The following is a 23,491-nucleotide window of genomic DNA, read 5'->3' on the forward strand; positions in this document are numbered from 1 at the left end:
GGTTTCTCGCAGCGATATCCAGAAGACTGAACTTTAATTCCTGCAGACTCCAGGGCAATCCCTGTGTAATACCCTAAATCTCCAGATGAACAGACAATTAACATGGCGCCGCAACCCCTAGAAACGGCGTCTTTGCGACAAATGGCCGCGCCAGGCCGACCCAGAGCGCATGCGCCGGGATTCCCGGTGGTGTTTTCTGGGCATGCGTGGCACCATATTGCCGTTTATAGCTGAGGGAGTGGGCGAGGCGGTGACGGCTGTTGGTGAACAGCGGTCGTGGGGGTGAGGTGGTGACGGTTTTCGTTGAACAGCCGCCGACGGAGCCCGGCCTCAGGTTAGGCTGGGTGGGCAGGTGGAACTGGGTATTGGGCCGGGTTAGGTGCTACGTTGGTTTTGTCGGAGTTGTCTGCTTGCGTGAGTGGACCAGTTCTGTTTGATCACAGCAGCAAAACGCCACCATGGAGGAAGAATGCATCCGAATAGTCGTGCGGCCCGGTGACGGTGAGTCTTGATCCTTGGCATCAGCCTGATCATGCATCTATCTGCCGCCTTTCCTTCTCCACCCACCCTCCTGCCTGCCGCTCCTGTTTGTTGTGTTTACATGTGTAAAACCTGGGTCATACTTGGTCTACTCTCAACACCAAGATGACACTTCTTCTCTTGAGCCTCATTCAGGTTTAACCTGACTTAACACTGATAATCTGTTTGAATAAATCCATCATTTTTTTCTTTAAAAGAAGAATCATGCATCTTTTCATTAAAAGATCCACATGCACGTGTCTGCAACACACCGGAAGTGCTTACGTTCACTACACTGTTTATTTCACAATGAAGTCCAATCTTAGCAAGAATAGGGAATTAAGCGAAAGTTTATATATGTGCAAAGGAACTGTGTTGTGGGTATGGAACAGTATATGGATTTTTTTTCCGGATCTTTTGAGTTCTGCAATGTATTGGACCTGGTCATGAGAGCACACTGTTCTCTGCAATGTGTTTACAGAGTAACAATTATCTCCAGTAATTCTGATGCACTTACAGTTGAATAGCATTTTTGTCACAGGTCTATGTTTTGAGAGTTGGTGAGGTTTCCAAATTATGGTATATTCTGCTTAATTTAATGTTGGGAAATTTATGCTGGAAAGGGAAGGATGTTCTTGAATTTATTTATATCTGGGTGCAAACAGTGCGTGCACAACAAGTGAGCTATATCTGTTAACTTTACATGCCCTTTACTACCATTGTTCCAATTTTTAAAATGTTTTTCAGTTTGAATCATTCTCACTTAATGTCCTGTCCAAAAAACTCAGCACAGTACTACCTTGCAATATAATTTAGATATTGCATGAGAAAGGATGGCTTCAAGCTAATACTACAAATCTTTGAAAAATAGTTATTTGCAGTCACTTGAATTGGTCTCAGGGAGAGCGTTAGTTTTCTTTTGTTCTGTGGATGCCTTTTCTTACAAAACCTGGTAGGAGACCCAAGACACTGGGTTACTCCTGTATCAAACACTTAAAATAGGATATTTTGGAATGTGATTCCTTTTAGTGCTATATCTATAATCTAAAATCTATATAATTTTGAAAAAGGTGAAGATCTTTGTCCTGGCCAATACAAGCATGCCTATTTTTTATTTGTTCATGGGAATCGCTGACTAGGACACCATTTATTGCCCATCCCTAATGGCCCTTGAAGGTGATGTTGAGCTGCCTCCTTGAACTGCTGCAGTCCATGTGGGATAGGTATGCCCACAGTGCTGTTAGGAAGGGAGTTCGAGGATTTTGACCCAGCAACAGTGCAGGAATGGCGATTATAGTTCCAAGTCGGGATGGTGTGTGACTTGGAGGGGAACTTGCAGGTTCATAGCTTTACACCTGGACTATATTCAGCATAGCATCTTCTGGAACTAAATTTTCCTTTTGTTGTAAATGAACCATAATGGACATTAAAAGTGGACATGGGCTGCAAAGATGCTTGCTGAAAGTCAGCTGACTTTCAGCTTGTTTATTCAAGAACTGGCTCACTGTATGAAAGGACCAGAAATACCTTCCAGACCAAGGTGTCATCAAAGGCATCCTGAAGCCATGGGGAGACATTCCTGAATTGAATGATTCTCTCCTGAAACAAATAAGTTGATTATCTTAACCCTCAGGATGAATGTCTTACAACAATAAACAGGATGAGGCTAATCAACATAGACCCCAATATATTTGGAAAAGGAACTGAAGTCGCGTGGTGGGGCAACATACTGTGGAAAAAATAGGGAGACAAGGCAGTACCATTGTACCTTAAAATAACTGGAGACTGTAACATCTTAAGGTCTCCAAACTTGGTCTTCAAGTCCACCAGTACAGAAAACCAACCTCTTAGTAATAAGTCTACAAGCAACAAACTTCATGACCTGCTGAAAATCCACCTCAGAGAATCCTGCAACGACTAAGTATGCAACTCTGACTATCAAACCTATCCAACTACATTTCAGGAGTGAAAAGGCCATAGTCACCGGGCCCGCAACACATGCCTTTTCCCCAAGAGGAGCCCTATCACATGACTTATGAACTATCCGTTGCTTGTAATTTGTTAAAAGTGCACTGTCCTCTTTAATGGCTTTCTTTCATGAGTGTTACCCTGAAGTATTTCATTTTCTACTTGTAAGTAAATACTGATTTGTAGCTTGCAATTTTGCATTGTCCAAAATGTGAATTAGTTGAATTTTTTTTTAGTTCTTCAATGGGGATGTGGGGATCGCTGGCAAGGCCAGCATTTGTTGCTGATCCCTAATTGCCCTTGACAACTGAGTGAGTGGCTCTCTAGGCCACTTCAGAGGGCATTTAAGAGTCAACCACATTACTGTGGGTCTGGAATCACATGTAGGCCAGACCAGGTAAGGATAGCAGACTTACTTCCCTAAAGTGCATTAGTGAACCAGATGGGCTTTTACAACAATCGATAGTTTCATGGCACCATTACTGAGACTAGCTTTCAATTCCAGATTTTTTTGTTAAGGCATTAGCCTGGGCCCCTGGATTAGTCACTAACATTACCACTATGTAAATGTAACAATGACTCTTTACACAGCAATTGATATTTGGAGTCTACTTCAAAAATTTTGTAAAGTGGTTCAGATTACTTAATTGTCATCCAGTCTGCCCTTTTCAGCTGTCACTGATAGTAATCTGCAACAGGATGCCCAGTGCAACACAGTGCCATTCAATGAGATCATGGCTGAGCTGTGCTCTAACTCCACATGGGTCCTTTGCCCCATATTCCTTAATACCTTTTGGTTAACATCAATCTCATTTTTAAAATTAACAATTGATCTAGCATCTGGTGCAATTTTATTTTATTTTGAGATACAGCACCGAAACAGGCCCTTCGGCCCACTGAGTCTGTGCCGACTAACAACCACCCATTTATACTAACCCTGCAGTAATCCCGTACTCCCTATCACCTACCTACACTAGGGGCAATTTACAATGGCCAATTTACCTATCAACACGCAAGTCTTTGGCTGTGGGAGGAAACCGGAGCACCCAGCGAAAACCCACGCAGTCACAGGGAGAACTTGCAAACTCCGCACAGGCAGTACCCAGAATCGAACCCGGGTCGCTGGAGCGGTGAGGCTGCAGTGCTAACCACTGCACCGCCCACTGTAAACTTTTGTGTAGAAGTGTTTATTTTCACTCCTGAAAATTCTGGCTATTAATTTTTAGGCTATGCACAGAGTTCTAGACTCCCGAAATAGCAGAATTATTTCCTCTCCATGTACCCTATGTGTTCCCCTTGATATTTGGAAACTTCAATCATATAGCCCTTAACCTTCTAAACTCTAGGGAATCCAACTCGTTTGTGTATTATCTCCCCTTAACTTAACACTTGAAGTCCAAATATTTTGGGAAATCTACACGGCACTCCCTCCAAGGCCAATATATTCTTCCTAAAGTGCAGTGCCCAGATTTGCTCACCATATTCCAGGTGTGGTCTAACCAGGATTTAATATAGATGAAGCATGACTTATACCCCCGTGTATTCTCTAGATATAATGGCCAGCATTTCATTATCTTTTTGACTTATTTTCTGTACCTGTTCATGACATTTTAAAAAATATATATATACACCTGGACCTCCATTGCTTCTAGCTTTTCACCATTTTAGAAATCACACTGTTTGAACCCTTTTAGGCTCAAAGTGAATGACCTCACATTTGCCTACATTGAAATCCATTTGCCTCTTTTGCCCATTCACTTAGCCTATCAATATTTCTTCGTAATGTTACCATTCCATCTATACTGCTTACAAGATGTGTCATCAGCAAATTTGGATGTGGCTTTCTATCCCAACTCCAAGTTGTTAATACAGTATATAGTTGAGCCCCCAACACAGATCCTTGTGGGACATCTAGTCACGTCCTACCAGTTAGAGTACCTGCCCATTATCCCTACTCTGCCTCCTGCCTCAGCCAATTTCATAACCAAGTAAATAATTTGCCTTCAATTCCATGAGCTTCCATGATAGCTAACAGTCTCTTATTCTTTATCAAATGCCTTTTGGAATTCCATATAAATAGCATTCATAGACACTCCCCTGTCCCCTACTTTAGTTACCACCTCAAAAATTCATTCAAGTTCATCATGCATAACCTACCCTTTACAAAACCATGCTGGCGCTCTGAGGTGAAAATGTTTCAAACTGTTCGTCACCCTATCCTTAAATATTATAGGCCCTAGTTATTTCCCGACAACAAGCGTTCGACTAATTGGTCTGTAATTCCCTGGTTTTCCTCTCCTTAAATTGTGGAGTGATATGCACAGTTTTTCCAAACTAAAGGAAGGGTTCCTGAATTGAGAAGTTTGGAAGATTATAGTTTGGGCATCTTTGGTATTCTCGCTTTCCTTTAAAACGCTGGGGTGGAAACCATTTGATCCTGGGGGTTTGTAACTCTGCCATTGTTTTCTTAATTTCTGTTTTGCTTGTTATTTTGGGTGAGTCCCTGACCCGGATTCAGTGCTTGTTTCCTTGGGCTGTCTGACATGCTGACCTCTTCCTCAACTATAAATATTGATAGGGTAATTATTCAGCATATCTGCCATTTCCTCATTTTTCATTAACTCTATCACCATTATCAGTTTTGAAGTATTTAGCTCTAGGAGCTAACTATACCATGTTATAAAGTTTACGGGAATAGGGAAAATAGTAGAGGCGAGGAGAAGCCGAAGTGATTAAAGATGAAATCACTTGAATGATAGAGGATATAACGAGGTGAACTGGCAATGCAGACTTTATGGGTATAATTAAGAAATATAAAAGGATTTAGACTGTAGGAGTTGTGTATAGACTGCCTGGTAACAGCTGTGAAATGGTAAATTAAATAAATGCAGAGATTAGTCAAGCATGTAATAAAGGCAGAGTGGTTTTAATTGGAGATTTTCTTTCATTTCTGACTGGGCTAAGCAAACTCATTTTCTTAATGTAATTTTTTTAAATTGTGATTTTGATATCCCTTGCAAGTTACTTTGCATGCTCCCTTTTTGTAGCTCTTGGTATCTGTTTTGTCGTCATTTGCTGTTTGTAACTTTCCCATTTGCCAGGATCTGTGGTATTTTTTGCATAGTTAAGCATTTTATGCTGTCTTACCTTTTTAGTTGTCCATGGCTGTTTTGTTTTGGGAAGTAGAACTCTTGCCCTTTAGGGGTATAAGCTGGTTCAGTATCACATTAAAAAATCGTAGATCAGTGAGACATGTTCAGTCATTTTACCCATTAACAGATTTGCAGTTTACTCTGGACAGTCACTGAAAAGAAAATTCCCAATTAAAACCACTCTGCCTTTGCTACATGCTTGTCTAATCTCTGCCACTTCACAGCTGTTACCAGGCAGCCTATACACGACTCCCACAACAGTCAAAGAACAGTACAGCACAGGAACAGGCCATTCGGCCCTGCAAGCCTGCGCCGATCTTGATGCCTGCCTAAACTAAAACCTTCTGCACTTCCGGGGACGGTATCCCTCTATTCCCATCCTACTCATGTATTTGTCAAGATGCCTCTTAAACGTCGCTATCTTACCTGCTTCCACCATCTCCCCCAGCAGCAAGTTCCAGGCACTCACCACCCTCTGTGTAAAGAACTTGCCTCGCACATCCCCTCTAAACTTTGCCCCTCGCACCTTAAACCTATGTCCCCTAGTAACTGACTCTTCCACCCTGGGAAAAAGCTTCTGACTATCCACTCTGTCCATGCCGCTCATAACTTCGTAAACCTCTATCATGTCGCCCCTCCACCTCCATCGTTCCAGTGAAAACAATACGAGTTGATCCAACCTCTCCTCATAGCTAATGCCCTCCAGACCAGGCAACATCCTGGTAAACCTCCTCTGTACCCTCTCCAAAGCCTCCATGTCCTTCTGGTAGTGTGGCGACCAGAATTGCACGCAATATTCTAAGTGTGGCCTGACTAAAGTTCTGTACAGCTGCAGCATGACTTGCCTATTTTTATACTCTATGCCCTGACCGATGAAGGCAAGCATGCCGTATGCCTTCTTGACTACCTTATCCACCTGCGTTGCCACTTTCAGTGACCTGTGGACCTGTACGCCCAGATCTCTCTGCCTGTCAATACTCCTAAGGGTTCTGCCATTTACTGTATACTTCCCACCTGCATTAGACCTTCCAAAATGCATTACCTCACATTTGTCCGAATTAAACTCCATCTGCCATTTCTCCGCCCAAGTCTCCAACCGATCTATATCCTGCTGTATCCTCTGACAATCCTCATCACTATCCGCAACTCCACCAACCTTTGTGTCATCCGCAAACTTACTAATCAGACCAGCTACATTTATATATACTATAAACAGCAAAGGTCCCAGCACTAATCCCTGCGGAACACCACTAGTCACAGCCCTCCATTCAGAAAAGCCCCCTTCCACTGCTACCCTCTGTCTTCTATGACTGAGCCAGTTCTGTATCCATCTTGCCAGCTCATCTCTGATCCCGTGTGACTTCACCTTTTGTACCAGTCTGCCATGAGGGACCTTGTCAAAGGCTTTACTGAAGTCCATATAGATAACATCCACTGCCCTTCCTTCAATCATCTTGGTCACTTCCTCAAAAAACTCGATCAAATTAGAGAGACACGACTTCCCCTTCACAAAACCATGCTGCCTCTTGCTAATAAGTTTGTTTGTTTCCAAATGGGAGTAAATCCTGTCCCAAAGAATCCTCTAATAATTTCCCTACCACTGACATAAGGCTCACCGGCCTATAATTTCCTGGATTATCCTTGCTATCCTTAAACAAAGGAACAACATTGGCTATTCTCCAGTCCTCTGGGACCTCACCTGTAGCCAATGAGGATGCATAGATTTCTGTCAAGGCCCCAGCAATTTCTTCCCTTGCCTCCCTCAGTATTCTAGGGTAGATCCCATCAGGCCTTGGGGACTTATCTACTTTAATGCTTTGCAAGACACCCAACACCACCTCCTTTTTGATAATGAGATGACTGAGACTATCTACACTCCCTCCCCTAGGCTCATCATCCACCAAGTCCTTCTCTTTGGTGAATACTGATGCAAAGTACTTATTTAGTACCTTGCCCATTTCCTCTGGCTCCACACAGATTCCCTTCTCTGTCCTTGAGTGGGCCAACCCTTTCCCTAGTTACCCTCTTGCTCTTTATATACGTATAAAAAGCCTTGGGATTTTCCTTAATCCTGTTTGCCAATGACTTTTCATGACTCCTTTTAGCCCTCCTGACTCCTTGCTTAAGTTCCTTCCTACTGTCTTTATATTCCTCAAGGGATTTGTCTGTTCCTAGCCTTCCAGCCCTTACGAATGCTTCCTTTTTCTTTTTGACTAGGCTCACAATATCCCACGTTATCCAAGGTTCCCGAAACTTGCCAAACTTATCCTTCTTCCTCACAGGAACATGCTGGTCCTGAATTCTAATCAACTGACATTTGAAAGACTCCCACATGTCAGATGTTGATTTACCCTCAAACAGCCACCCCCAATCTAAATTCTTCAGTTCTTGCCTAATATTGTTATAATTAGCCTTCCCCCAATTCAGCACCTTCACCCGAAGACTTCTCTTCTCCTTATCCACAAGTACCTTAAAACTTATGGAATTATGGTCACTGTTCCCGAAATGCTCCCCTACTGAAACTTCGACCACCTGGCCGGGCTCATTCCCCAATACCAGGTCCAGTACGGCCCCATCCCTAGTTGGACTATCTACATATTGTTTCAAGAAGCCCTCCTGGATGCTACTTACAAATTCTGCCCCATCCAAGCCCCTAGCACTGTGAGTCCCAGTCAATATAGGGGAAGTTAAAATCACTCACCACTACAACCCTGTTACCTTTTCATCTTTCCAAAGTCTGTCTACATATCTGCTCCTCTACCTCCCGCTGGCTGTTGGGAGGCCTGTAGAAAACCCCCAACATCATGACTGCACCCTTCCTATTCCTGAGCTCCACCCATATTGCCTCGCTGCACGACCCCTCCGAGGTGTCCTCCCGCAGTACAGCTGTGATATTCTCCTTAACAAGTAATGCAACTCCCCCACCCCTTTTACATCCCCCTCTATCCCGCCTGAAGCTTCTAAATCCTGGAACATTTAGCTGCCAATCCTGTCCTTCCCTCAACCAAGTCTCTGTAATAGCAACATCATAGTTCCAAGTACTAATCCAAGCTTTAAGTTCATCTGCCTTACTTGTTTTATACTTCTTGCATAGAAACAAATGCACTTCAGACCACCAGTCCCGCTGTGCTCCGCAACATCTCCCTGCCTGCTCTTCCTCTTAGTCTTACTGGCCTTATTTACTAGTTTCCCCTCATTTATTTCACTTGTCCTACTGCTCTGGTTCCCACCCCCCTGCCACACTAGTTTAAACCCTCCCGAGTGACGCTAGCAAACCTCGCAGCCAGGATGTTTGTTCCCCTCCAGTTTAGATGCAACCCGTCCTCCTTGTACAAGTCCCATCTGTCCCTGAAGAGATCCCAATGGTCCAGATATCTGAAACCCTCCCTTCTACACCAGCTGTTCAGCCACATGTTTAGCTGCACTATCTTCCTATTTCTAGCCTCACTGGTACGTGGCACAAGGAGTAATCCCGAGATTACAACCTTAGAGGTCCTGTCTTTTAACTTTTTACCTAACTCCTTAAACTCCCCCTGCAGGACCTAGTCACTCTTCCTGCCCATATTGTTGGTACCGATGTGTACCACCACCTCTGGCTGTTCACCCTCCCCCTTCAGAATGCCCCCTGTCCATTCAGAGACATCCTTGACCCTGGCACCAGGGAGGCAACATACCATCCTGGAGTCTCTTTCACATCCACAGAAGCACCTATCTGTGCGCCTGACTGTAGAGGCCCCTATAACTATTGCTCTTCTACACTTTGCCCCTCCCTGCTGAACAGTGCCAGCCATGGTGCCACTGCTCTGGCTGCTGCTGTTTTCCCCTGATGGGCCATCTCACCCCCAGCAGTATCCAAAACGGTATACTTGTTAGAGAGGGGGATAGCCATGGGGATTCCTGCACTGACTGCCTGCCCCTTCTAGCGGTCACCCATCTATCTGCCTGCACCTTGGGTGTAACCACTTCTCTAAAACTCCTGACTGTGACGCTTTCTGCCACCTGCATGCTCCTCGGTGCATCCAGTTGCCGCTCCAACCGATCCATGCGGTCTGTGAGGAGCTGCAACTGGGTACACTTCCTGCAGATGTAGTTGTCCGGAACGCTGGAAGTGTCACAGACCTCCCACATGTGAAGCAATTCACCCCTCTAACTGACATTTCTAGCACTAATTAATTAATTTAAAATAAATAAATACTTATTAAATCCTTACTAAATTGTTATAATTAACTATATGGTCCCTAGTGCTAGATTCTTACTATAAATATTAAATGCTAACTAAATACAGTAATCTCCTCCCTCTGGTTTAGTTACTCTACTTATTAATTCGTTAATTAGTATTTTAATCAATTTTTATCAATGTTTTATTTTCAAATTCAGTAAAAAAAAATTCCATACCAGCCAATCAGGTCACAGCTTTCCTGTGATGTCACTTTCAGCTTTTTTTTACCAGAGGTAAGTTTTTTTTTATACTTACCAGTCCAGAAACTCCACCCTCAGTCTTCTCCCAGTCAGCTGTGCTCTTGGCTCCCCTCACTCTGAGGGCAGGTAGGAAATGAAAGGAGCTCCTCACTCCCTCCTCACCGAATTTCCACTGTCACACTCTAATGCAACCCAAGTCAGCACTGGACGATGGCTCACTTTTATACTGACTGACTCTAGCCCCCTGAAAACTGGTTTAAGCCACTTCTCTAATTAACAAGGTGCAGCTGCAAGCAGAGCCTGCGTGAACCCTGTTTAAAGCTGGTCTAAAACTCACCTTCTCCAACCCTAACAGCAACTGTTAAGTTAATCTGCTAAATAAAAGACATTAGATTTAAAATAAAATTAACCCTTAATTATCCTCAGTTACCAAACTTCCACTGTAGCACTCTAATGTAACCCAAGTCAGCACTCCAGTGCAAAAAAAAAAGTCTAAATCCTTTTCTATTTCTTAATCAGACCCAAAATGTCTACATTGCCTGTTTACCTCTTGTTATATCCTCTATCAGTGAAGTGATTTAATCTTTAATCTCCGAAGTCTTCTCCTCCCCTTCGATCATTTTCTGTAAAACATATAACTTAATATATTTAGTTCCTAGTCCCGACAGTCTTTTGTCTCACTCGTGCCTCTCACTTGCACACAGTCATTACTCTATCATGTCATACCCTCAAAGTTGAAATTGTGCATGCAGTTCATTCAGTTTGTTCTGTCTACTCTGTTTACATAACGATCGTTTATTTGGACCTGTTGTTCTGCTCTAATGTTACTCACATTTCTTATTTCCCTCTCTTGGTTTAATTACTTCATATCTTTTTTTAGATTTCCCTTTTACCTGCGGTGCCTAAAGCATAGTTTGTACTTTACTCTCTTCCCTTTCGGTTTGTTTTTGAACTATTCTACCTCTTCCACCTGAGCCCGCCACCAACTAACTAGTTTAAAGTTCTTGTGTTTATCTTTTCCGCTGAGAACCTAGTCCCAGCCCATTTCTGGTGGAGCCTGTCCCAACAGCACGATTCCTCCTTGTCCTGTTGCTGGTGTCCCATGAAATGAAGCCCGTCTTTCCCACAGCACTCCTTCAACTGTATGTTCACTTCCTTTATCTGCTTAGCCCTATGCCAATTTGCACATGGCTCGTGTAATAATAAGAGATTATAGCCTTTGAGGTCCTGTTCTTTAATTTAGCTCCTAGTTTCCAGTACTCTGAGAATGGGACCTCTTGCCTACTCTTCCCTAGGTAGTTAGTCCCAACGTGGGTCACAACTGATCCTCCCCCTCCCCCCATCCTTTTCAAGCTGGTACGAGATGTCCATTTTAAAATTCTCTTGTTTTCAATTCCCTCTCGTGTCCTTGCCCTTTTTCTATCACTGTAACCTCCTCCAACCTTGCAGCCTACTGCGCTGTACTAATTCTGGTCTCTTGGGCATCCCCAGTTTTAATCACTCCACCAGTGGCAGCCATGCCTTCAGTAGCCTAGGCCCCAACCTCTGGAATTACCTCCCATAACCTCTCCACCTCACTACCTGTCACCTCCTTTTAAAGATGCTCCTTAAAACCGACCTGTTCGACCAAGCTTTTAGTCACCTTCCCTATATCTGACAAAGTGCCACATAAGAGGTTATTGTGCAAAGTAGGAGCTCATGATGAAGTGGGTGACATATCCGCATGGATAGATTGGCTGGCAGAAAACAGTATGCATAAATGGGTCCTTTTCTGATTGGCAGGGTGTGACAAGTGGAGTCCTGCAGGGGTCTTTGCTGGGGCCTCAACATTTTACAATTTGTATCAATGATGTGGATGAGGGGAGCAATGGCATGGTAGCCAAATTTGTAAATGACACAGATAGGTAGGAAAGTATGTTGTGAAGAGGACGTAAGGAGCTTGCAGACCGATTTATAGATAGTTTGAGTGAGTGGGCAAAAATCTGGCAGATGTAGTATAAAGTGGGAAAATGTGAAGTTCACTTTGGCAGGAAGAATAAAAAAAGCAGAGTATCACTTAAACAGAGAACGACTGCAGAACTCCGAGGTGCAATGGGATCTAGGTGTTCCAGTGCATGATTCGCAAAGTTTGTATGCCGATACCTTTCTTTCTTTGGCCTCCTTATCTCGAGAGACAATGGGTAAGCGCCTGGAGGTGGTCAGTGGTGTATGGAGCAGCGCCTGGAGTGGCTATAAAGGCCAATTCTAGAGTGACAGGCTCTTCCACAGGTGCTGCAGAAAAATTTGTTTGTCGGGGCTGTTACACAGTTGGCTCTCCCCTTGCGCCTCTGTCTTTTTTCCTGCCAACTGTTAAGTCTCTTCGACTCGCCACACTTTAGCCCCGCCTTTTTGGCTGCCCGCCAGCTCTGGCAAACACTGGCAACTGACTCCCACGACTTGTGATCAATGTCACAGGACTTCATGTCACGTTTGCAGACATCTTTAAAGCGGAGACATGGACGGCCGGTGGGTCTGATACCAGTGGCGAGCTCGCTGTACAATGTGTCTTTGGGGATCCTGCCATCTTCCATGCGGCTCACATGGCCAAGCCATCTCAAGCGCCGCTGACTCAGTAGTGTGTATAAACTGGGGATGTTGGCCGCCTCGAGGACTTCTGTGTTGGAGATACGGTCCTGCCACCTGATGCCAAGTATTCTCCGGAGGCAGCGAAGATGGAATGAATTGAGACGTCGCTCTTGGCTGACATACGTTGTCCAGGCCTCGCTGCCATAGAGCAAGGTACTGAGGACACAGGCTTGATACACTCGGACTTTTGTGTTCCGTGTCAGTGTGCCATTTTCACCAAGTAATAAAGAAGGCTAATGGAATGTTATCCTTTTATTAAGAGGAATCAAAAATGAAAGTAAGGATGTTATGCTTCAGTTATACAGGGCATTGGTGAGACCACATCTCCAACACTGTCTGCAGTTTTGGTCTCATTTAAGGAAGGATGTGAATGCCGTGGAAGCGGTTCAGAGGAAGTTTACCACTTTGATACCTGGCAAGAGCGGGTTGTCTTATGAGGAAAGGTTGGACAGACTGGGCTTGTTTTCATTGGAGTTTAGGAGAGTGAGGGGAGACTTGATTGAAGTATATAAGATCCTGAATGGTCTTGACAAGCTGGGTGTGGGTAAGTCCAGAACTAGGGGGCACTGTTTTAAAATTAGGGATTGCACCTCTGGGACAGAGATGAGGAGAAATTTTGAGGGTTGTGTGACTTTGGAACTCTCTGCCTCAGGAGGTGGTGGAGGCAGTGTCATTGAATAATTTTAAGGTGGGGTAGATAGATTCTTGGGCAAGGGAATCCGAGGTTATCGGGGGTAGATGGGAGTGGAATTCGAGATAAACAGATCTTATTGAATGGTGGAGCAGGCCAGAGGGGCCGAATGGCCTACCTCTGCTCCTAGTTCTTATGTATGTTCATATCTCCTTATGTGGCTCAGTGTCAAATTTTGTTTAATGCTCCTTAGGGCATTTCAATGTGTTAAAGGTGCTATAAAAATACAAGTTGTTGTTGTTGCGATGTCTGCCCTATAAGTGATACTATTAAAATAGCAAAAGTATAAACACTTAGTTCCACAATATTGATGTGGTATTTCTAAATGGCATTTTTTTTGGAGTGGGTATACCTTACCGTTGACTGTAATAGAATTATTTTTTGCATTCTTAGGAATACATCACTGTCTAATTTCAGTTGCACTTACATTGAATTTCATTTCAATATTTTTCGCACTTTAGTTTAGAAAACTCAAAGTTAATCTTTTTTTCCCCTCCTTTTTCTAACAGTATTAAAGCCACCACGCTTTGATGTATCCCTAGTACGCCTAACTCAACAATTTATGGAACTAGTGAAGGAGGCCCCTGATGGTGTTCTTGACCTGAACGATGTCGCAAGGGTGCTAGGAGTGCGAAAGAGAAGGGTTTATGATATCACCAACGTACTGGATGGGATTCGTCTTGTGAGAAAAAAATCCAAAAACTTAATTGAATGGATGTAAGTTTTTTTTATATATAATTGTTTGGTTTGTTATAAAATTCAGCTTTATTCATTAGATATACCTCTACTTCAGTTTATTTCCATCGAAAAGGTGGGCTCTGAAGCGCATGATTTTTTTTCCTCCCTCTACCCCCCCCCCACCCCCCCCCCCCAGCCGACCCCTCCTAAAATGACCTTGACTGGAAGTTTATGTTCCTTTTTACTTGGAAGTGAATGCAACTTACAAGTGGAAACATTATTATTCACTGAAATCTTTTGTATATATTTTTATTTGCTCTGAATCTAGGTTTGAATTCAGCCTAAGTTAATTAGATGCAAGCGTTTATTTCTTTGATGCTGCAGCACTGCACAAAAAATGTAATTGGGGCAATCTCAACTTAATGCTTAATGAATAGCTCTACAATGCAGACCTATACAACAATTGCCCTGATTTTAAACTTCCCATTTTATTTCAAATCCCTCCATGGCCTAGCCCCTCCATATCTCTGATCTCCTTCAGCCCAATAACACTGAGATAGCTGCTTTCCTCTAATTCTGACCTCTTCAACATCCCTAATTTTAATCGCTCCACCGTTAGTGGCCGTACCTCAGCTCCTCGGCCCTAAACTCTGGAATTCCCTCCCTAAACCCCTCTGCCTCTCTACCTTGCTTTCTTCCTTTAAGTGTTATGACCACTCAGGACAAAGCCCCCAATCAAAATATGATTCTGATCGCGGTGGGAGCGATGTACTGTCAATTCCGTCCCGTGGTTCCACAGGTCACAGCATATTTCTTTAAGCTTTCCAAATCGGGAGGGGGAAAAAAAAGCAGCCAATTTGAACAGTCTAGTAACCCCTGAATGAAGTGAACCAAACCAGATATCTTTAGATATCAGCAAACTGTTAAAAAACTATAATCTTAAATACTAAGATAAACCAATATCTGAAGACCTTATAACTTATTTAAAAATCTATCTCCTGCATTCGTGTACATATACTTGGGTTTAAATTCGCTGACTGAAAAAATAAAAAATAAGTCTTTGCAAATTATGTTCCCGACGAATGGTCTTCCAGTACAACACAGTCAAAGTTCACTTGCAGTCTTCCAAAATCCAATGAAAACAAAAGGCCCTCCCAAAGATAGGGGTTCAGCAGTTCGGCTGTTGTAGTAATAAACTCTCTTTTTCCAGCGATGAACACACATCCGTATTTGTTGTGAAAGAAAAAGCTTTTTCTTATTTTTTTATGGAATTAATTCAGCTTGAAACTTTGTAGAATTTTAAGAGAAATACCACAGCTTTTTCTTCGAGCTCTGTCTGCTTAAAATCAGTTTTTGCCAGCTAGTTTTCAAAGTCAAAGATGCAACATCGAATCTCGTCCTCTCTTGCGCAGCAACCAGAATGCACCCTGGCTCACTGAGCCTCCGGAGCTTTCTGCCTTAAAGATGTACTGATCTTTTACAATCTTAAAGGTGCACTGCAATATTTCCGAGGAGAGGAAAAAAAAAACCACAGGACCATGACAGAAGACATTCCTTTAAAACCTACCTCTTCAATCGAGCTTTTGGTCATCTGTCCTAATATCTCATGTGACTCAGACATATTTTGTTTTATAATGACTTGAGCCTTGGGCAGGTTTATTACATTAAAGGTGCTATTTAAACACAAGTTATTAGAACTAACCTGTCTTTACTTAGGGTACACAGTGAAATTACAATGTCACGCTGCTGTGGGAAGGCACATTGTTAGCAGAAGAAGCGAGTCTAAATCTCACTTGTGCTGTATTCCTTCTGGAAGTGTTCAGTATACTAGATTGTATTCCTCCGTGTTGGGTTTCTCATCCCAATCTCACATTGCCCAGTTTTAGATTTTACTTCACTTCCATTGATTGATTTTATTTCTTTGAAATCCCGCTGTTTGTCTTGTAACAGATTTCCCCCCCCCCCCTCCCCCACCTTGATGACTTAATACATCTGGTGTCCTGGAAATGATGGGAAAGGAGATCCATGTCTCTTGCTAATAGTATTTCTTCACAAACAAAAGAATTGACACCCTTCCAAAAAAATTGGCAAACTTCATCTTCTCTCTGTCTCTCACTCTGTCTCTCTCTCGCTCTGTCTCTCTCTCGCTCTCTCGCTCTCACATACAATTCGTTTAGCCCAGAGTCCTACGTTGCAGAGATGCTTCATTTAAACAAACTTTGAGAGCCACCAAATGTGATTACTACCATTTGAATATGAGTGATAGTATTCAAAGCAGTCATCCAATGTAGTGCCGGCACCTTGTTGCTTCCTCGTAGCGCAGCACTAATAAGATATTGCTTTGTACTTGGGTGGCCAATTTGAGTATTATGGTATAAGTATTAAATGGTAATTGAAATGTGTATGGCTAATATGATCATATAAGTAGCATTTTCCTTCCAAGCTTGAATTATTGCCAAATCTTTTTCATACAACACAGTTTCCACTTGCAGGAATTCTGCAAAATGTACATGGCTTTATAAGCCAACCATTTAAACTGAAATGTTGGGTCTCCACAGATGTAGTCATCTTGGAAATAAGTCACAAATACAGTTACAAATCCGGAACATAATGTCCGTTAGATGTGATTCTGCGCGTGTGCTAAGAATTACGCTAACAACCAATTTAAGATTCAGGTCGGGCTTGCAATGTGACTCACTTGTGCTTGCTAGGAACTACATATATTCATATGCAGGGACCTGTCCTCTGCAGGCAAAAGGAACATGTCCAGGAATTTCACTTTTTTTTAATTGGAACAAAAGCATGAGACAATAATTCCCTGGTGAATTCTCCATGGCAATGCCTCAACTAATCACCCTTCTCTCATGCAGTATAGATTGTTGCTCCCTTTTTGAAATTTGACATTCTTGCGTTTGCCTTGCTGAGTGCAAGACGAAAAGCTTCAACAGCATTTTTTTTAGCAATATTTAAATGGTGTTTGTGCATTTGTCTGCACATCAAAATCTGAATCTTCTTTCTCCATTCCCATATTCTTTAGGGACTTTCTGACTTTGATCTTGTCTATATAGTCTGCTAGATCCTGTGTTCTGGCAGTCTACCTCTCTTGGTGGTTGATCCCCTTTACTGTTAGTTTGTATTTCCTTTTATTCCTGTTAACTTGTTTCTTAAACTGTTCTTTTGAAGTTGTTGAAAAGCAAAGAAAGAGAATTTGTGTAGCACCTTTAATGACCTCAGGATATGGCAAAGCTCTTCACAGCCAACTAATTACTTTTGAAGTGTAATTACTTTTGTAATGTAGGGAACTGAGGCAGCCAGTTGGCACAAGCAAGGTCCCACAAACAAATAGGATAAATGACCTATTTAAGTGGTGTTGGTTGAAGGATAAATATTGGCAATATACTAGCACGTTTCCTTTAATACCTGGTGACTTCAATTTTATTGAGGCTCCCTGGTGACACACTTAGTCAAATACTGCCTTTGATATGAAGGGTGGTCACTAACACTTCAGCTCTGGAATTCAAATGAGTAGATTGTTCGTGAACAAGTGCTGCTTGATAGCAGTTTTGACGACACCTTCATCACTTTGTTTTTGGCTGTGAGTAGGCTCATAAGGCAGTAATTATCCAGGTTGGCCATGTTCAGCCTTTTGTGGACAGAATATACTTGGGCAATTTTCCAAATTTTTGGGTATATGCCAGTGTTATAGCTGTACTGAAACAGCTCGGCAAGAGCACAGGTCTTCAGCATTACAGCTGGGATGTTGTTGGAATACTAGCCTTTGCTGTGTTCTATGCATTAAGCCTAATACTACATGAAGTAAATTGAATTAGACTCAAGGAGGCCAAAGAAGACTCTTGTCTCGAGACAATGGGTAAGCGCTTGGAGGTGGTCAGTGGTTTGTGAAGCAGCGCCTGGAGTGGCTATAAAGGCCACTTCTAGAGTGACAGACTCTTCCACAGGTGCTGCAGATAAAATTAGTTGTCAGGGCTGTTACACAGTTGGCTCTCCCCTTGTGCTTCTGTCTTTTTTCCTGCCAACTGCTAAGTCTCTTCAACTCGCCACTCTTTAGCCCTGCCTTTATGGCTGTCCGCTAGCTCTGGCGATCACTGGTAGCTGACTCCCACGACTTGTGATCAATGTCACAGGACTTCATGTCGCATATGCAGGCGTCTTTAAAGCGGAGACATGGATGGCCGGTGGGTCTGATACCAGTGATGAGCTCGCTGTACAATGTGTCCTTGGGGATCCTGCCATCGTCCATGCGGTTCACATGGCCAAGCCATCTCGAGCGCCGCTGGCTCAGTAGGGTGTATATGCTGGGGATGTTGGCCGCCTCAAGGACTTCTGCGTTGGAGATATGGTCCTGCCACCTGATGCCAAGGATTCTCCGGAGGCAGCGCAGATGGAATGAATTGAGACGTCGCTCTTGGCTGACATACGTGTCCAGGCCTCGCTGCCGTAGATCAAGATACTGAGGGCACAGGCTTGATACACTCGGACTTCTGTGTTCCGTGTCAGTGCGCCATTTTCCCACACTCTCTAGATATAGCAGCGGATGCCTTTCCCATGCACTTGTTGATTTCTGCATCGAGAGACAGGTTACTGGTGATTGTTGAGCCTAGGTAGGTGAACTCTTAAACCACTTCCAGAGCGTGGTCGCCGATATTGATAGATGGAGCATTTCTGACGTCCTGTCCCATGATGTTCGTTTTCTTGAGGCTGATGGTTAGGCCAAATTCGTCGCAGGCAGCCGCAATCCTGTTGATGAGTCTCTGCAGACACTTCTGTGTGGGATGTTAATGCAGCAAAGAGGAGTTCCCTGATGAGGATCTTCCGTACTTTGGTCTTCGCTCTTAGATAGGCAAGGTTGAACGACCTGCCATCTGATCTTGAGTGGAGGAAAATTCCTTCTTCTGAAGACTTGAATGCATGTGAGAGCAGCAGGGCGAAGATCCCAAACAGTGTGGGTGCAAGAACACAGCCCTGTTTCACACCACTCAGGATAGGAAAGGGGTCTGATGAGGCACCGCTATGCTGAATTGTGCCTTTCATATTGTCATGGAATGAGGTGATGATACTTAGTAGCTTTGGACATCTGATCTTTGCTGGTAGTCTGAAGAGACCACATCTGCTGACGAGGTCAAAGGCTTTGGTGAAATCAATGAAAGCAACGTAAGGGGCATCTGTTCGCGGCATTTCTGCTGTAGCTGGCGAAGGGAGAACAGCATGTCAATGGTGGATCTCTCTGCTTGAAAGCCACACTCTGCCTCAGAGTAGACACGCTCACCCAGCTTCTGGAGTCTGTTTAAAATGACTCGAGCAAAGACTTTCCCCACTATGCTGAGCAGGGAGATTCCACGGTAGTTGTTGCAGTCACTGCGGTCACCCTGGTTCTTAGAGGGTGATGATATTGGCATCGCACATGTCCTGTGGTACTGCTCCCTCATCCCAGCACAGGCAAAGCAGTTCATGGAGTGCTGAAAGTATAGCAGGCTTTTGATTATTTCAGGGGTCATGCCATCTTTTCCACTGGCTACAGAATCAATGGCATCTGAGTTCCAATTTTGTTGGCTGTTCGTCCAGCTCATCCATGACTGGCAGAGACTGGGCTGCATTGAGGGCGATCTTGGTGACATTTTCCCTGGAGTGCAGTTCTAGGTAGTGCTCCACCCAGCGGTCCATTTGCTTACGTTGGCCAGTGATCGTGTCCCCTGATTAGACTTTAGGAGGGACAATCTTCCTGATGGCTGGCCCAAAAGCGCTCAATGCCATCATACATTCCTCTGTTTTCGGTGTCGGAGGCCAGCTGAATATGACTGTTGCCAGTAGTCATTTGCGCAGCACCTGGCTGTTCTTTGTGAAGCGCTTCTGGCTACTTTAAGTGTTACGGATGTTAGCTCAGCTGGGGGCTTTCTTGTAGTTCAACAGTACAATGCACTTCACAGCTATGACAGGTTCCAGCTCTTCAAAGTGAGATTGAAACCAGTCTGCATTCTGCTCACGTTTGCCAAAGGTGGTCATTGCTGAGTCATAGATGGCGTCTCTGATGTGGGCCCACTTGGTCTCTGCATCCCCTTGTAGGAGTGTTTTGAAGGGCTTTTTCAAGTGAATTTAGAAACTTATGTAGCAGCTGTGGATAAGAAATTCTGTTAGTGTTGATGCGCGGGCGATCCTTCTGCTTGGTGTGATGCAGCTTCTTTGGTTTGAGTTTTGAAAAAAAAAGCCAGCAGTGACAACACAGGAAAGCTGCAAGGTGATAGGTTGGTGATTAACGGCTGTTAGGGAATAGACACCGAGGCTTGTGGCTGATGCAACTACTGTTGCTTTAGTTGATTTCAGCTGAGAAGACAGGAAATGAAATCTTAAGAGCTCAGTACTGCAATGGGGGGTGCCTTTACCCACTAAGTCATCAGAGGAGAAATAAATGTTTAAATTTAAACATCTTGTAATTTTTTCCCATAATGGATTAGTTTGTGTTGGCAACATTTTTGAATAGTTAGGCAATTGCTTTATCTTAAGCAATACAAATTTCTATCCTAAAAACCAGTGTAAAATTATAATTTTCCTTTTTTTTTAAGAGGCAAGAATCCACGTGAAAAACTAGGATATGAAGCTCAGTCTCGGAAACTGAAAAAAGAACTGGCAGACCTGACAACAGTAGAGGATTCGCTAGATGAATTAATCAAAGACTGTGCTCATCAGTTATACAAATTAACAGAAGACAAAGAAAATGCAAGATATCCTTTTGGTTCTTCTGGAAGTTACTGCTGCATATCTTTTTTTATTTCATAAACTTAACTTCTTTTCTGTTCAGATGGTGTCTTTTTACAAATGTTTTTATAACCATGCAGTTGAAGACTCTATGGATGTGACGTGATTTTTGTTTAGTAAATTTTGATACTTTATGGCTAGAAACAGCACATGAAGGATTTGAATCTCACAGACACCAAGTGTTTCTCAGAAGAAAAACAAGCTGAGATCAGATAGGCTGGTTGCAATAGTTTTCATAAGGTGCAAAGTGTTGGGCAAAATGCAGCATTGTGTATTCTATCTTGATTGATTAGAGCCATTGCATTCAGTCACTTTTTGGCATTGTCAAGATTGGCCATCGGGTGAGAATGGCCGTCTTTTGTTCAGATGTGTCTCCTGGCAATACTCCCAAGTCCCCTTCTGCACTAATCAAAAAATCAGGCTGAGACTGGGTTAGTGAGTTTGATAGACAGCTGTGCCTAACATCTTTGAAAATGGAATAAGGTAATTAGCTTCTTTGGATACTTTGTAGCTAGGGGTATCTATTGACTGGATTAGACTGGACTTCATACTTAACAGGAGAGAGAATTCACAGGAGCAGACTGGAGTGCGCTCATTTGAAAAGGTGAGGGAAAAAAATCAGTGTGACAGCACAGGAAGGCCATGAGTTGATTTGGCTGAGTATTGCAGCTTTATTTCCCCCTCTCCGAGTTAAGGGGTTTGGTCTAAATTACCTTCCAGTGATAAAAGTATATACCTAAGATAAATGGGGTTAAGGGAGCAGTAAAAGAAAACTGTAGAGAACTAATGGGAAAATTGCATTTCCTAATGGGGTGGGGGGGTGTGTGTGTGTGCGTGCTTTGTGCTGATTATCCGCACGTGTGGTCTTTGCCATCTAAGGGATAGCCACAGTGTCTAGAATTAGCAGCACAAGCAAGGAAGTTGTGGGTACTCTTTTGTTTTGGCACTTTTTGTTTGGGGGTGAGGTGAGGAATGAAACGCTGTTGTAGCAGCTAATGTGTTCCTAACTTCAGTGCTAGCAGCACTTCTGCTCCTGTTAACTCGACTGACAACTGAGGCAGGTTTTTGTTCCAGTGTGTGGAAGCTAGCACAAGGTAAATAATATAGTTGTATTAATAATAGGTATATTCTGGGAAACATTCTATTGGGTGAGATGTGAAACCCACAAAGTTCATCACGAGTTAGAATCTATTATGGGGATTAATGGTGCTGTTGGCCTTTCACCATAGGAGCTGCTTTAAAATCCAGCCCATGCTAATGGGATGAAAGTCTGTCTTCTAACGAAATATTCTTTGGGACATAAATTTGAGAAGTCTTAATCCAGTTCTTACTGGGATGAGTCAACAGACCAAATGTTCTGTAATTTGGCACTAAACCACAGCAGTGCTGGTGTAAGAAATGGAAAATGCCATGTAATACTTTTGGGATGCTTGTAAAGTTGGAGCTAACGCACATTGTTGAACAGTGTATATAGAACTTCACTGTGCATCCAACTGCATTATGCCCTATCTGACAGTATTTGCTGACAATATTCCACTCCTAGCATAAACAATATACTTACTGTTCCTTTAGTGCTGCAAAATGCACTAAATATACTTTGAGGCACTGAGCTGGAATTGGGAGAATGGTTAGAAAAGGTAACCAAAAGCTGAAAAGGTAGGTTTTCAGGCCTTTTCACTGAGGAGTGATGAAGCAATTTTGGAAGGATGCACTGACAATTCCAACGTTGAAAGCGACCCTTATTGCATCAGCATGACGTTTCAATTCCCCACACAAGCCAATGTGTGGCCTTTGAATAAAATGACAACTGTGGTGACTGAAGACTTTACACTAACGTTGGAATGGGGCAAGGGAACATGCTGTAGTCCAGACGGTTGAGTGGAGAATGTGAGCTGGTCTGTGGGACTGGAATGAGGTCATGGGGAAATTTATAGATAAAGAGCATCCCTCATTTTGGTGAGCACAGTCCCACTAAATAGATAAGTCTTCAAAAGCTTGAATTTAAGTTGTCTAAATTTAATCTTAAATAATTTACAGTAACTTTCATGGATGGAAGAAACTAGTGGCATAATTACATTTAAAGCCTGTTGTGATATTAATTCATTGTTTTGGGATAAACCTGCATCAAACTAGTATGATTAAATTTTAAATAAAGAAAACAGAAAATGCTGGAATGTTAACTGTCTGTCTGTACAGATGCTGCCAGATCTGAATTTTTTTCAGCATTTTCTGTTTTATTTCAGATTTCCAACATTTGCAGTATTTTGCTCTTGATGAAGTTTGAATTCACTAAGTTCTGGAAGATTTGCAAATGTGCTTTTATTTTGAATTTCAAAATCATTTGCTTTGGTGTATCATTAAAGTCCCTGTATTTTCCACATATTGCAATTAGTTTAACTTAACAAAGGAATAAACTAGCATATGTAACTTACCAGGACATACACAGCCTGCAAGCCTTTGAAGAACAGATTGTAATTGCAATCAAAGCTCCCCAAGAAACCAAACTGGAAGTACCTATTCCTAAAGAAGTAAGATGCATATTAGCTTTTTCAGTTTCTAGCAAATCTATTGGCCTGGAGATATCTGAATACAGTTGTAAGCTAAATGTTGAAATAGTATATGTTCCATTTTAAGATGCTATCAGCTGGCTCAGAGAAATATTGACAGT

The 23,491-nt window shown here is 42.9% G+C and overlaps 1 protein-coding gene across 2 annotated transcripts in view; it reads left to right on the forward strand.

Moving 5' to 3' along the window:
* The first annotated feature begins 233 nt into the window (after nt 1–233).
* Nucleotides 234–23,491, forward strand: part of e2f6 (E2F transcription factor 6) — a 30,605-nt gene continuing 7,347 nt past the window's right edge. For both annotated transcript variants that reach the window (XM_068022408.1, XM_068022409.1), the window contains exons 1-4: nt 234–501; nt 13,884–14,091; nt 20,631–20,789; nt 23,237–23,351. In XM_068022408.1, coding sequence (XP_067878509.1) covers nt 459–501; nt 13,884–14,091; nt 20,631–20,789; nt 23,237–23,351 — 525 coding nt within the window. In that variant the 5' untranslated portion in view covers nt 234–458. The remainder of the gene's footprint in view (nt 502–13,883; nt 14,092–20,630; nt 20,790–23,236; nt 23,352–23,491) is intronic.

The sequence above is a fragment of the Heterodontus francisci genome, chromosome 3 (genome assembly GCF_036365525.1).
Source record: "Heterodontus francisci isolate sHetFra1 chromosome 3, sHetFra1.hap1, whole genome shotgun sequence".
NCBI lineage: Eukaryota > Metazoa > Chordata > Chondrichthyes > Heterodontiformes > Heterodontidae > Heterodontus > Heterodontus francisci.